Source organism: Sarcophilus harrisii, chromosome 1 (assembly GCF_902635505.1).
Source record: "Sarcophilus harrisii chromosome 1, mSarHar1.11, whole genome shotgun sequence".
NCBI classification, from domain to species: domain Eukaryota; kingdom Metazoa; phylum Chordata; class Mammalia; order Dasyuromorphia; family Dasyuridae; genus Sarcophilus; species Sarcophilus harrisii.
Genome location: NC_045426.1, coordinates 658,159,042 through 658,172,293, shown reverse-complemented (window position 1 = coordinate 658,172,293; position 13,252 = coordinate 658,159,042). Strand labels below are relative to the sequence as shown.

Genomic DNA, 13,252 nt, shown 5'->3' with positions numbered 1-13,252 from the left:
TAAGTTGTTTTGAGTTTTTCATTGAAAAATTGCCTTTTTATATCCTTTGACCATGTATCACTGGGGAATACTAGGTGTTTCTTTATCCCTGTTCCCAGTGGTCATTGATGCTTCAAGCAAAATTTGGATTTCATAAATTGTTCATTCCTAAATGAGGTCATTTATATTTCAAAGACCTGAAGAACCATAAAGAATTGTAGACATCTTTAGGTTCACATCCGTCATCTTTCATTGAGATTGTATGTGTTCAAGATCACAAAGATAATAAGTTCCATCAACAGGGAAAGAAAATTCTAAGTCAAAACCTGATGTTCTTTCTATTCTATACTAAAAAGATAATTTTATGTTCATGTTATGCCCTTCTCACTTTTCTTTCCCAGCAGAAAAGTCAGACCTATAGTACCAGAAAACCAAACAAAATTCACTGAATTTATCCTCCTGCGATTTTCTGAAAAACCAGAACAGCAAGGCCCCCTCTTTGGGCTGTTCTTAGGCATGTATTTGGTCACAATGATTGGAAACCTGCTCATAATTTTGGCCATTGGCTTTGACTCTCATCTCCATACACCCATGTACTTCTTCCTTTCCAACTTATCCTTTATAGATCTCTGTGTGGTATCTACCACAGTTCCCAGTATGTTGGTAAGTATCTTGAGAGAAAACAAGACCATCACCTATGCTGACTGTCTTGCTCAGATGTATTTCTTTATGGTTTTTGGTTTGTTGGACAATTTCCTTCTTACTGCAATGGCCTATGACCGTTTTGTAGCTATCTGTCATCCTCTTCGCTATACAGCCATCATGAACCCTGGGCTATGTGGCCTGCTGGTATTGCTTTCCTGGACAATAAGCCTTCTAGACTCCCTTCTTCATAATCTGATGGTAACACGGCTCTCCTTCTGTACAGACTTTGAAATTCATCACTTCTTTTGTGATCTTGCTGAGGTTCTGAAACTCTCTTGTTCTGACACCTTAGTCAATTTCATCTTGATTTATATTTTAGCTGGATTTCTATTCATTCTCCCCTTCACAGGGATCCTTTTCTCTTACATCCAGATCTGTTCTTCCATTTTGAAAATCCCATCGGCTCAGGGCAAGTATAAAGCCTTTTCCACCTGTGGATCTCACCTCTCTGTTGTTTCCTTATATTATGGCACAGGACTTGGAGTGTATTTGAGCTCTTCAGCTACCCACTCTTCCTGGAAGAGCACAGTTGCCTCAGCAATGTATGCTGTGGTCACCCCCATGTTGAATCCATTCATCTATACACTAAGGAATAAGGACATAAAAGATGCCCTTAGGAAGCTAATTAGAAGAACAGTTTCCTCTCAATAATTGGCTGGCTCCTGGTCGTTGGAATGAGACACTGATAGTTTTGAGTAAAATAGTGGAAAGTGGAAATTTTTGATTTTTCAATTTTCTTCCCACTGAAATCTACCCTCCATTTTGCTTTTTCAATGATGTTCCCTAAAATACAGATTTAACTCTCTCACCCTTTCCCACTGAATGCCAGGTGATCCTTGTTGGTAGTAGGATCAAATGCAAAATCATCAGTTTGGCATTCAAATCCCTTTATAACCTAAGTAGCTTTCTACCTTTCCAGTTTTTAAAAACCTTACACCATACCCTGGTTTTAACTTCAGTGAAACTACTCTTTTTACTTTCCATGAACAACACATTCTATTTCTTGGCCCTGAGCACTTTCTCAGGCTGTTCCCCATGTCTGAAATTTTCTCTTTATTCAACTCCACCTACTGGCCTCTTTTGTTTCCTTTAAATCCTAAATTTTAAAAAAAATCCTATCTTTTCCTGGAAGCTTTCCCAACTCCTCTTACTTCAAGTGTGTTCACTTTGTTAATAATTTAATAATCATTATTCATTTTATTCACCTATTAACTATTAATGTATTGAGCACAATAATTTTGTTTATAGCTTGTTTGTATATATATTTGTTTGTATGTTGTTACTCCTATTGGATTGTGTGACCTTTAAGGTCAAGTACAATCTGCTTCATTTTGTATGCCCAATGCTTAGCACAACTGAAATACAGTAGGTGCTTAATAAATGTTGACTGATCAGTCTGACTATTCCTACTTTCATGACTCACTGTTTTTATTGATTATAAAAGACATTGACCTTTCCCCTCATGATTTCTATTATTGAAGTTTACACCAAAATGACATCTGCTTGAACACATTCTGCTTCCTCGGGATATTTTCTAATAAAAAAATACTGGATTTGGAATGATAGGGCCAAGATTTTAGTCCTTATTCTACTACTTATGAGTTGTGTGCCCTTGGACATAGTATTTAAGGGATTTTTGTCAAATTTTCTTTATTTCTGAAAAGGGAATTGGAAGATCTGCCCTGTCTCCTTAACATTTTTGGTACATCAAATGAAATATGTTTCATTTGTAATCTATAAATTTCTATATAATATAGAAAAGGAAAAATTTAGGAAAATTGATATGAAATTTCATCCTTGGTTTTTTATGTTCCATCTCCTTCATATCTAAGCAAATGGCCATTATGAGTGGTTGTGATTAAAAAAATCCTTGGTATTCATCTCAGGATGAACCTCTTTGTGCTTTGCCTGAAACAGTTGAAATCTTTATCTTTAGCTGCTCCTGGAACAACTGGAGCTGTGATGATTATTGTTTATGAGAAACTAAAGTGAACTCCATGTGATAATGAGACATTGAAAATGTATAACTGTAGAGAATGCAATTGCTACCACGATTGTTTTCATCACATTCAAACATTGTTTCAGTCATGTCACAACTTTGCTTAAGATATTTCACTGGCTTCCTATTATATCTAGAAAAACATTTCATTTCCTATGCCTTTTATAATCCTTCATAATAAGGTTCCAACACATCTTACTAGGTTGATTTCACATCACTGTCCCAACATACTCAGTATTTCAGTCGAACTCATCTACTTGTAACAATATTACCATTTCTCTCTTCAAAGCCATTACATGGACTGTTTCTCATGCATGAAATAGGGGAGTTCATATTCACATTTGTATCTCGGATTCCCTAGCTCCATTCATTGCTGAGTTTGAGGGCTAACTCCATCTAGAATGCCTGATCTCCCCAGTGGTTAGTATTACGTCCAGAAGCACTAAATTTAGTGCCCACATTTCATTTTGCTCATCTGTTTTCATCTTGAATGAATTCTCTGCAACAATGGACTAAAAGCTCTCTGAGAGTAGAGACTGTTTCATATCTGTTTTTGCGTGCAAAGCACATAACTGAGTATCAGAAACATTGTGGGCATCTAAAGAGCATCTGATATGAATTGCCTTGATCTTGGCCCTCTCTCTTAAGAATCCCCCCAAAACAGAAGAGACTTTCGATGTCTGTCCTCTCCTCCAGTCTCTTAAATCATGAAACAATCATCTCCAGATCTAAAATGTCCCTGAAAACATCTTTTGCATGAAGCCTTTCAATTACAAGGCACCTTAGAAATTGTCCTTTCCCATTGTTTGTTTGACTGCTTTAGTTGTGAGAAAAGTCTTCCTTAGATTAAATTTTCTGAATCAAAATCTATATCCTCAGAACTCAAAGGCACTGATATTATCTTCAGAAGAAAATCAAAAAAGAAGGGAAAAACATAATTATATGTCTATCCACAAAGATAGATAAATGAAAAGTTGTCACAATATTGGAAGAATACTAATTGAGATATTTAGAAGTTGAGAATCTTATGAAAGATGAAGACAATGATTGTATACCATAGATTGCCCAGATTAACAGAATATGAAATAAATAATAAATAGTCCCATTTTAGAAAAAAGAAATAGAACAAGCTATTAATCAACTCCCTAAGGAAGAATCTCCAGGAGAAAATGGGTTTACATGTGAATTCTACCAAACATTTAAACAACAGTTAACTCCAATACTATGTAAATTATTTGAAAAAATAGGGAATGAAGGATTCCTACCAAATTCCTTTTATGACACAGACATGGTACTGATCCCTAAACCAGGTAGGACAAAAACAGAAAAAGAAAATTATAGACCAAACTCCCTAATGAATATTGATCCAAAAATATTAAATAAAATATCAGCAAAGAGATTACAGATAATCATCCTCAGGATAATACCAAGTAGGATTTATATCAGGAATGATTCAGTATTTAAAAAACTATTAGTATAATTGACTATATCAATAACCAAATTAACAAAAACAATATGATCATCTCAATAGATGCCGAAAAAGCATTTGATAAAATCCAACATCCATTCCTATTAAAAACACTTAAGTGTATAGGAATAAATGAAATTTTCCTTAAAATAGCCACTAGAGTCTATTTAAAACCATCAGTAAGCATTATATGTAATGGGAATAAACTGGAACCAACCCCAATAAGATCAGAAGTGAAATAAGGTTGCCCACTGTCACCATTACTATTCAGTATTATATTAGAAATGCTAGCTTTGGCAATAAGAGTTGAGAAAGACATTAAAGGAATTAGAATCGGTATTGAGGAAACCAAATTATCATTTTTTTTGCAGATGATATGATGGTATACTTAGAGAACCCCAGAGATTCTACTAAAAAGCTATTAGAAATAATCCACAACTTTAGCAAAGTTGCAGGATAAAAAATAAATCCACATAAATCATCAGAATTTTTACACGTCACCAACAAAATCCAACAGCAAAAACAAATTCCATTTAAAATAATTGTCAATAGTATAAAATATTTGGGAATCTATCTGCCAAAGGAAAGTCAGGAACTATATGAGCAAAACTACAAAACACTTTCCACACAGATAAAGTCAGATCTAAATAATTGGAAAAATATTAAGTGTTCTTGGATATGCTGAGCGAATATAATAAAGATGACAATAGTACCTAAATTAATCTATTTATTTAGTAATATGCCAACCAGCCTCACAAGAAACTATTTTAATGACGTAGAAAAAATAACAACAAAATTCATCTGGAAGAACAAAAGGTCAGGAATTTCAAGGGAACTAATGAAAAAAAAATCAAGTGAAGGTGGCGTAGCTGTACCTGATCTAAAACTATATTATAAAGCAGCAGTCACCAAAACCATTCAGTATTGGCTAAGAAATAAACTAGTTGATCAGTGGAATAGGTTAGGTTCATAGGACAAAATAGACAATAATTATAGCAATCTAGTGTTTGACAAACCTAAAGCCCCTGCTTTTGGTATAAGAATTCACTGTTTGACAAAAACTGCTAGGAAAATTGGAAATTATTATGGCAGAAACTAGGCATTGACCCACACTTAACACCATACAACAAGATAAGGTCAAAATGGATTCATGATTTAGGCATAAAGAATGAGATTATAAAAAAATTAGAAGAACATAGGATAGTTTACACTCTCACACCTATGGAGAAGGAAGGAATTTGTGACAAAAAGGGAACTAGAGATTATTATTGATCACAAAATAGAAAATTTTGATTACATCAAGTTAAAAAGCTTTTGTACAAACAAAACCAATGCAGACAAGATCACAAGGGAAGCAACAAACTGGGAAAATATTTTTACAATTAAAGATTCTGATAAAAACCTCATTTCCAGAATATGTAATTGACTCTAATTTATAAGAAATCAAGTCATTCTCCAAATGGTCAAAAAATATGAGCACACAATTTTCAGATGATGAAATTGAAACTATTTCTACTTTATGAAAGGGTGTTCCAAATCACTATTGATCAAAGAAATGCAAATTAAGACAACTCTGAGATATCACTACACACCTGTCAAATTGGTGAAGATGACAGGAAAAGATAATGATGAATGTTGGAGGGAATGCAGGAAACTTGAACACTGATACATTGTTGGTGGAGTTGTGAATAGATCCAACCTTTATGGAGACCAATTTGGAACTATACTCAAAAAGTTATCAAACTGTGCATACCCTTTCATTCAGAAGTGTTACTACTGAGCTATATCCCAAAAAGATATTAAAGAAGAGAAAGGGACCTGTATGTGCAAAAATGTTTATGGCAGCCCTTTTTGTAGTGGCTAGAAACTGAAAACTGAGTGGATGCCCATCAATTGGAGAATGGCTGGGAAATTGTAGTATATGAATGTTATGGAATATTATTGTTCTGTAAGAAATGACCAGCAGGATGAATACAGACAGGCTTGGAAAGATTGACATCAACTGATGCTAAGGGAAATGAGCAGAATCAGTAGATCATTATATACTTCAACAACAATACCATATGAGGAGCAATTCTGAGGGAAGTGGATATCTTCATCAATGAGAAGATCCAATTCAGTTCCAATTGATCAATGATGAAGAGAGCCAGCTACACTCAGAGAAAGAACACTGGGAAATGAATGTGGACTGCTTGCATTTTTGTTTTTCTTCCCAGGTTATTTTTACCTTTCTAAATCCGATTTTTCTTATGCAACAAGAGAACTGTATAAATATGTACACATATATTGTATTTAAGATATACCTTGAGATGTTTAACATGTATGAGACTGCCTGCCATCTAGAGGAGGGGGTGGAGGGAAGGAAGGGAAAAATTGGAACAGAAGTGATTGCAAGGGACAATGTTGAAAAATTACCCATGCATAAGTTCTGTCAATAAAAAGCCATAATAAAAAAAGAAAAGAAAAAAGTTATTTAGAGTCATTTTTTAAAGAAATTTGGAATGGTTTGTGGGAGAAGTTGGATGAATTCCCATCTTTTTTTTGGCCATTTTGGCCCCACTCCCAAATGACAGAATTCCTGAAGAAGTATGTGATAGAATCAGTTATATGCTTGTCAACTTGGCTTGAAGGGATAGTTCCCAATTGCTATGATGGCAACTTATACTGCAGAAGAAAAGAAAGTTTGAGTTTCTTGGTAATGTTATCCCAGATTTCACTTTTTAGCTAACAAGGACAGATTTTCTAGGCCAGAGTTAGCTTAAGAATAAGCCTTAGTTTAAGAGTTGACAATTTCAAGGAAAAATGAAGATTTTCTCCAGAGATCCTAAATTACATCCAAATTGGAAATAGAAGATAGAATTATTCCTTGTAGATGAAGAACTAAATTTCCATAAGGAGAGGGGAATTAAAACCTTTGGATCTTGCCACCATGACCCTCTCCATGACAGTAAATTACTCAGACTATTTAGGACTAGTGGGAATGGTACTGCTTGGTAAGTGATCCCCAACATATTTTGCCCTTCCTGAGAATATTCAAATCCCAGGGAACTATTTAGTATTGCCAAGGAAAGGGTAACCCAGGGGGACGTTAGAGTGTTGCTCCTCAATGTCATCCCCAAATTGCCTTCCAAAGAGAGCTTCTGACTACTGAGAGTTTTACTGTTTTTTCTAGTTATAAGTTCCAAGGCAGGGTTGTTTGAATATCTCACACTGTTTCAGGGTCTGTTTGTAGGCTCTTGGAAGTCCTTGTATTTTCTACATTTTCTATAGAATGAAGTAAAGGCTGCTTCATGCTGCACTGGAATTTATCATCTTGAGAGTTTGTATGGGAACTTGAGCCCACATTTGGGGAATTCCAGAAATAACCAATATTTAAACTTTATTTTACATTTTTCTTGGAAAAAATGGGCATAAGAAGCCAAAGAAAAAGTGATATTTTGTTTTCTGCTTCTAGGTGTAGATTGACCATGTGCCTATTATTTTGGTGATTTGTGGGGACTCTGGATAATGGATAATTATAGAAATAGTATCCATAAGAAACTATATTATTCAAATATGTAGAAAGTGTTTAGATTGTTAGTTCCCTTTATACATATTATTTATTTGATACTCACAAAATTATATAATATAAGATTTATTATGAACACATTATTTATTCAGAATCTGAGGCTCAGATAAAGTGATTTGTCTAGAAATGCAAAGCTAGTAAGAATCAAAAGTTGTATTCAATTCAAAATCTTTCCAATCAAAACCCATTTATTCACTACACTATATTATTTCTAATTGCATCTTGCAATGACTAAAAAAAAAATCTGACATTTTATGAATTGAAATGAATTAGTTTAAGTAGCCTTTATTAAGGAAGTTTCATTTATTGGGTGAAAGTTGTGTTCACTGTAGATTAGCATCTATCTGGTGTGAGGACTGCTCATTTCTTTTTAGGGCTGCTCTCTCCTTTTGTTTTCACATCTAAATCTCACATATGGGTCCAAGAAATTTAGCAAGCAAAGTGGCCATATCCTGGTAAACCATTTTAGCAGACAGGTTAAGCTAGGTTTAGTGGTCCCAAACCTCTGGTGAATTAGTGGGGTATCTGCCCCAAGTATGTGAAGATTTTACCTGGTATATTTGGTAGATCACAAAAAAATCACCAAAAAAGAGAACAAAGCATATGTTGATTTATCTTCAGTTTCCATAGTTCCCTCTCTGGTTTTCCATCCAAAGATTTTTAACATTGCCTTGGATCACAGAACCACTGAGAAGAACCATGTCTGTCATATTCGATTATCACACAATCTTGCTGTTATGGTGTACAATGTTTTCCTTTTCTCCTTGTTTCATTCAGCTTCAGTTCATGTAAATCTTCCCAGAACCTTTGCAAATCAGCCTATTCATTTTGTATAGAACAATAATGTTTCATTACTTTCATATAACATAACTTATTTAGCCATTTTCCTATTGATAGGCATCTACTTATTTCTCTATGCTTTGCCTGCACAAAAAGAGCTGCTTTAAACATTTTTATATATGTTGGTCCTTTTCAATTTTTAACAATTTCTTTGTCATAAAGAACTAGTAAATGGCACCATTGTGTTATTGCCCTTTGAGTATAGTTTCATATTGCTTTACAGAATGGTTTGCTTATTTCACAACTCCACCAACAATGCATGTGTCCAAGTTTTTTCACACCCCCTCCAACATTTATCATTGTATTTTCTGGATACCTTAGCCATTCTGAGGTGGTATCTCAGAGTTGTTTTAATTTGCACTTCTCTAATAAAGAGTGATTTAGAATATTTTATCATATGATTATAGATGGCTTTAATTTCTTTATCTGAAAATTGTCTATTCATATTCCTTGACCATTTATCAATTGGGGAATGACTTATATTTTTCTAATTTTGAGTCAGTTCTCTATATATTTTAGAAAGGAGACCTTGATCACAAATACTGGCTGTAAAAGTGGTGCTTTGCTTTTAATCATATTTGTGTTGCATTTGTCTGTGAAAAACCTTTTAATTTAATGTAATCAAAGTTGTTCATTTTGCATTTCATAAGGTTCTCTAGTTTTTCTTTGGCCATAAATTCTTTCCTTTTCCAAAGATGACAGGCAAACTATCCCTTGCTCTCACAATTTCCTTATAGTATCTACCTTTCTGCCTAAGTCCTCTATTAATTTTGACCTTATTTTGGTAGGGGGTGTGAGATGTAAGTGTATGCTGAGTTTCTGATGTATTATTTTCCAGTTTTCCCAGCAATTTTTATTAAAGAATGAGTTCTTATTCCAGAAGCTAGAATTTGGAGCTTTATCAAATATTAAATTACTATGTGCTTTGATTATTGTGTTGTGTGTATCTAATCTATTCCACTTATCTACCATTCTATTTCTTAGCCAGTAATAAATGGTTTTGATGACTGCTGTTAACTCTAATATATAGTGTTAGGTTTGATACTGCTAAGCCACCATTCTTTGTATTTTTCCCCCATTAATTATATTGATATTCTTGAGCTTTTGTTTTTTTTTTTTGATGAATTTTGTTATTAATTTTTCTAGTTCTATAAAATAATTTTTGGAAGTTTGATTTGTATGACATTGATTAAGTAGATCAATTTAGGCAAAATTGTCATTTTTATTATATTAGCTCAGCTTATCAATGAACAATAGATATTTTTCTAGTTGTTTAGATCTTACTTTATTGGTGTGAGTAGTATTTTGTAAATGTGTTCATATAATTCTTGAGTTTGTATTGGCAGGAAGACACCTAAATATTTTATTTAGTCTACAATTATTTAAAATGGAATTTCCCTTTTTATCTCTTGCTGATGGGATATATTTTGCAACTTTACTAAAGCTGTTGATTGTTTGGAATAGGGTTTTGAATGATTTCCTAGGATTCTCTAAGCATATCATTTCATCTATGAAGACTGATAGTTTTATTCCTCATTGCCTATTCTAATTCTTTTAATTTTCTTATGGCTAAAACCAACATTTCTAGAACTATGTTGAATAATAATGAAGATAATGAATATTCTTGTTTCACTCCTGTCCTTACTGGAAATGCTTCTAGCTTCTCCCCTTTACAAATAATGCTTGCTGACAGTTTTAGATAGAAGCTGCTTATCATTTTAATTAAAACTCCATTTATTCCTATGCTTTCTAGTGTTTTTAATAGGAATGGATGTCCTATATTGCCTAAACCTATTTCTTCCTCTATTGATATTATCATATGATATCTGTTGGTTTTGTTCTTAATATGTTCAATTATTCCAATAGTTTTCCTGATATTGAACTTGCCCTGCATTCCTGATATAAGTCCCACTAGGTCATAGTATATTATCTTGGAGATAAGTCATTATAATTTCTTTGCTAATATTTTATTTAAAATGTTTCCATTAGTAATCAGGAGGAGATTGGTCTGTATTTTTTTCCCTCCATTTAGATCTTCATGGTTTAAATATGGTGAAAGCACCATATTTGTGTCACAAAGGGCATTTGGCAGGTATCCTCTTTCTGTCTATTTTTCCAAATTTTTCACAGAATATAGGAATTAATGGTTCTTTAAATGTTTGTAAGAATTCACTTGTAAATCATTCTGGCTCTGGAGATTTTTTAAGGGAATTAATTGATAGCTTGGTCAATTTCTTTTTTTAAAATAATTAAAATAATTTATTTCCTCTTCTGTTAATCTGGGCAATTCATATATTTTCAAACATTGATCAATTTTAATCAAATTGTTAGGTTTCTTGGCATACAGTTGAGCACAACAACTTTTAATTATTGCTTTAAGTTAATTAATTGTTCCATTCCCCAACTGATGGGCATTTCCTCAATTCTCAGCTTTTTTTTTCCCTGAGAAGAGAGCTGCTATCAATATTTTTTGTACATATAGGTCATTTTCCTTTTTAAAATTTCTTTTGGTATTGATGGCTAATAGTGGTGTTTTAAAATAAAAGGATATGCATGAATTTGGGACTATGCTCAAAAAGATATCAAACTGTGCATACCCTTTGATCCAGAAATTGATTATTTCTAATGGTCTTATATGCCTAAGAGATATTAAAGGAGGGAAAGGGATCCACATGTGCAAAAATGTTTATGGCAGCTCTTTTCTTAGTGGCAAGAAACTGGAAACTAAATGGATGCCTATCAATTGGAGAATGGTTGGATAAATTATGTTATAATGAATACTATGGAATATTATTGTTCTATAAGAAATGACCAACAGGATGATTTCAGACAGGCCTGGAGAGACTTATATGAACTGAAGCTAAGTGAAATGAGCAGAACCAGGAGATCATTATACATGTCAGCAACAAGACTGTATGATGATCAGTTCTGATGGACATGGCACCAAGAAGACTATATGATGATCAATTCTGACGGACGTGGCTCTCTTCAACAATGAGATAATTGAGGCTAGTTCTAATGATCTTGTGGTGAAGAGAGCCATATACACTCAGAGAGGACCGTGGCAACTGTGGACCACAACATAGCATTTTCATGCTTTCTGTTGATGTTTGCTTGCATTTTGTTTTCCTTCTCAGGTTTTTTTTCCTAGATCCGATTTTTCTTGTGCAGTAAGATTACTGTATATATATTGGATTTAACATGATGCTATCAAAGGATCACAAAACTTACCAAAGTAATAGAAACGAGATCCACTCTTAGAAGTTGAACCTCCATTTCACATTCATTTTCACACGACTAAGAATATTAGACTTCATAGAATCATAGTATTTCATATTGGGAAAGGACAGCAACTTCCATCTAGTTTAGCTGAGAACTGAGAAAGAATTTATGGGAAAAGAACCCCATCCCTTCATCTAACTCTTGAAAAATTAATTATTATCCAGGTTAAGAAATGATTAATTGATCAGTTTTTGAAGAAAATATGATGATATACTTAGAGAATCCTAGAGAATCATCCAAAAACCTACTTGAAATAATTAACAGCTTTAGCAAAGGTTCAGGATATAAAATAAATCCACACAAATCATCAGGATCTCTATATATTACTCTCAAAGCCCAGGAGCAAAAGATAGAAAAAGAAATCCCATTTATAATAACTGTAGACAAAATAAAATATTTGGATGCCTGCTTTTCAAGACAAACCCAAGAACTATATGAACATAATTACAAAACAGGATTCACACAAATAAATTCAGATCTAAACAACTGGAAAAATATTGATTACTCATGGGTAGGGTGAGCTAATATAATAAAAATGACTTAAAATCTACCTAAATTGATCTATTTTTTCAGTGTCATGCCCCTCAAATTGCCAAAAAATATTTTATAGAACTAGAAAAAATAGTAACAAAATTCATCTGAAAGAACAATGAAAAAAAAAATACAAAGCATAATGGCCTAATAGTACCAGACCTAAAACTCTATTATAAAACAACAACATCAAAAACATATGGTAGTGGCTAAGAAATAGATGGGGGGAGTCAGAGAAATAGATTAATACACATAATACAGTAATTAAGGACTATAATAATCTAGTACTTGATAAACCCCAGAACTCCTACTTGTGGTATAAGAACTTACTATTTCACAAAAATTATTGGGTGTAATGTTCATTAAAATAAAATATTCTCTGGGAGCAGGTTTCTTGAGGGGGGCTTCTAGAGGCAGTCTTCCTTTCAGTTCAGTGTAATAATCACTAAAAATGCAGCCAGGAGTTAAAGTCCAAGTCCTTTATTGCCTCTTTCCAAGTTTTGTCTCCTTGCTTGGGCCCAGTTAGCTTTCTTAGAGGCCTTCTGGACCTTGCTTTCAGTTTTCTCCACAGGACAGCTGCCACCACTTCTCTGTCTTCCTTTGTTCTTCCCGACTACCTTCTCTAGCTTGTGAATCTCCTCGATTGAATCCTGGCTTCTGAATCTCTGGGAGTGCATCCCAGTTGAGGCTCCTAGTTTATACATGCTCTCTTAAAGGTGTGAATCTTGTAGAACTCTAGAAAGTACTAAATACATAATCATTGTCTCTATCAATTCCTGTGACTTAACACCTTGTTTCAAGTTCTGGCCCATAACAACTGGGAAAATTGGAAAATAATATTTCAGAAACTTGATATATACTATATCTCATACACCATACC

General features: G+C 33.6%; 1 protein-coding gene across 1 annotated transcript; it reads left to right on the top strand.

Annotated features, from left to right (window-relative positions):
• The first annotated feature begins 476 nt into the window (after positions 1-476).
• On the top strand, positions 477-1,335 carry LOC100933642 (olfactory receptor 7D4-like). Its single transcript, XM_031948034.1, has 2 exons — positions 477-844; positions 1,130-1,335. Exons 1-2 carry the CDS (start codon positions 496-498, stop codon positions 1,333-1,335), a joined length of 555 nt encoding a protein of 184 aa, XP_031803894.1. The 5' UTR covers positions 477-495.
• Positions 1,336-13,252: the final 11,917 nt, after the last annotated feature.

What these genes read in the sequence shown, in the direction of transcription:
- LOC100933642 (XM_031948034.1), top strand. Translation starts at nt 496, where the DNA reads ATGTATTTGGTCACAATGATTGGAAACCTGCTCATAATTTTGGCCATT. An exon ending in GCTGGTATTGCTTTCCTGGA is followed by an intron (nt 845 to 1,129) that starts CAATAAGCCTTC and finishes GTGGATCTCACC; the next exon opens with TCTCTGTTGTTTCCTTATAT.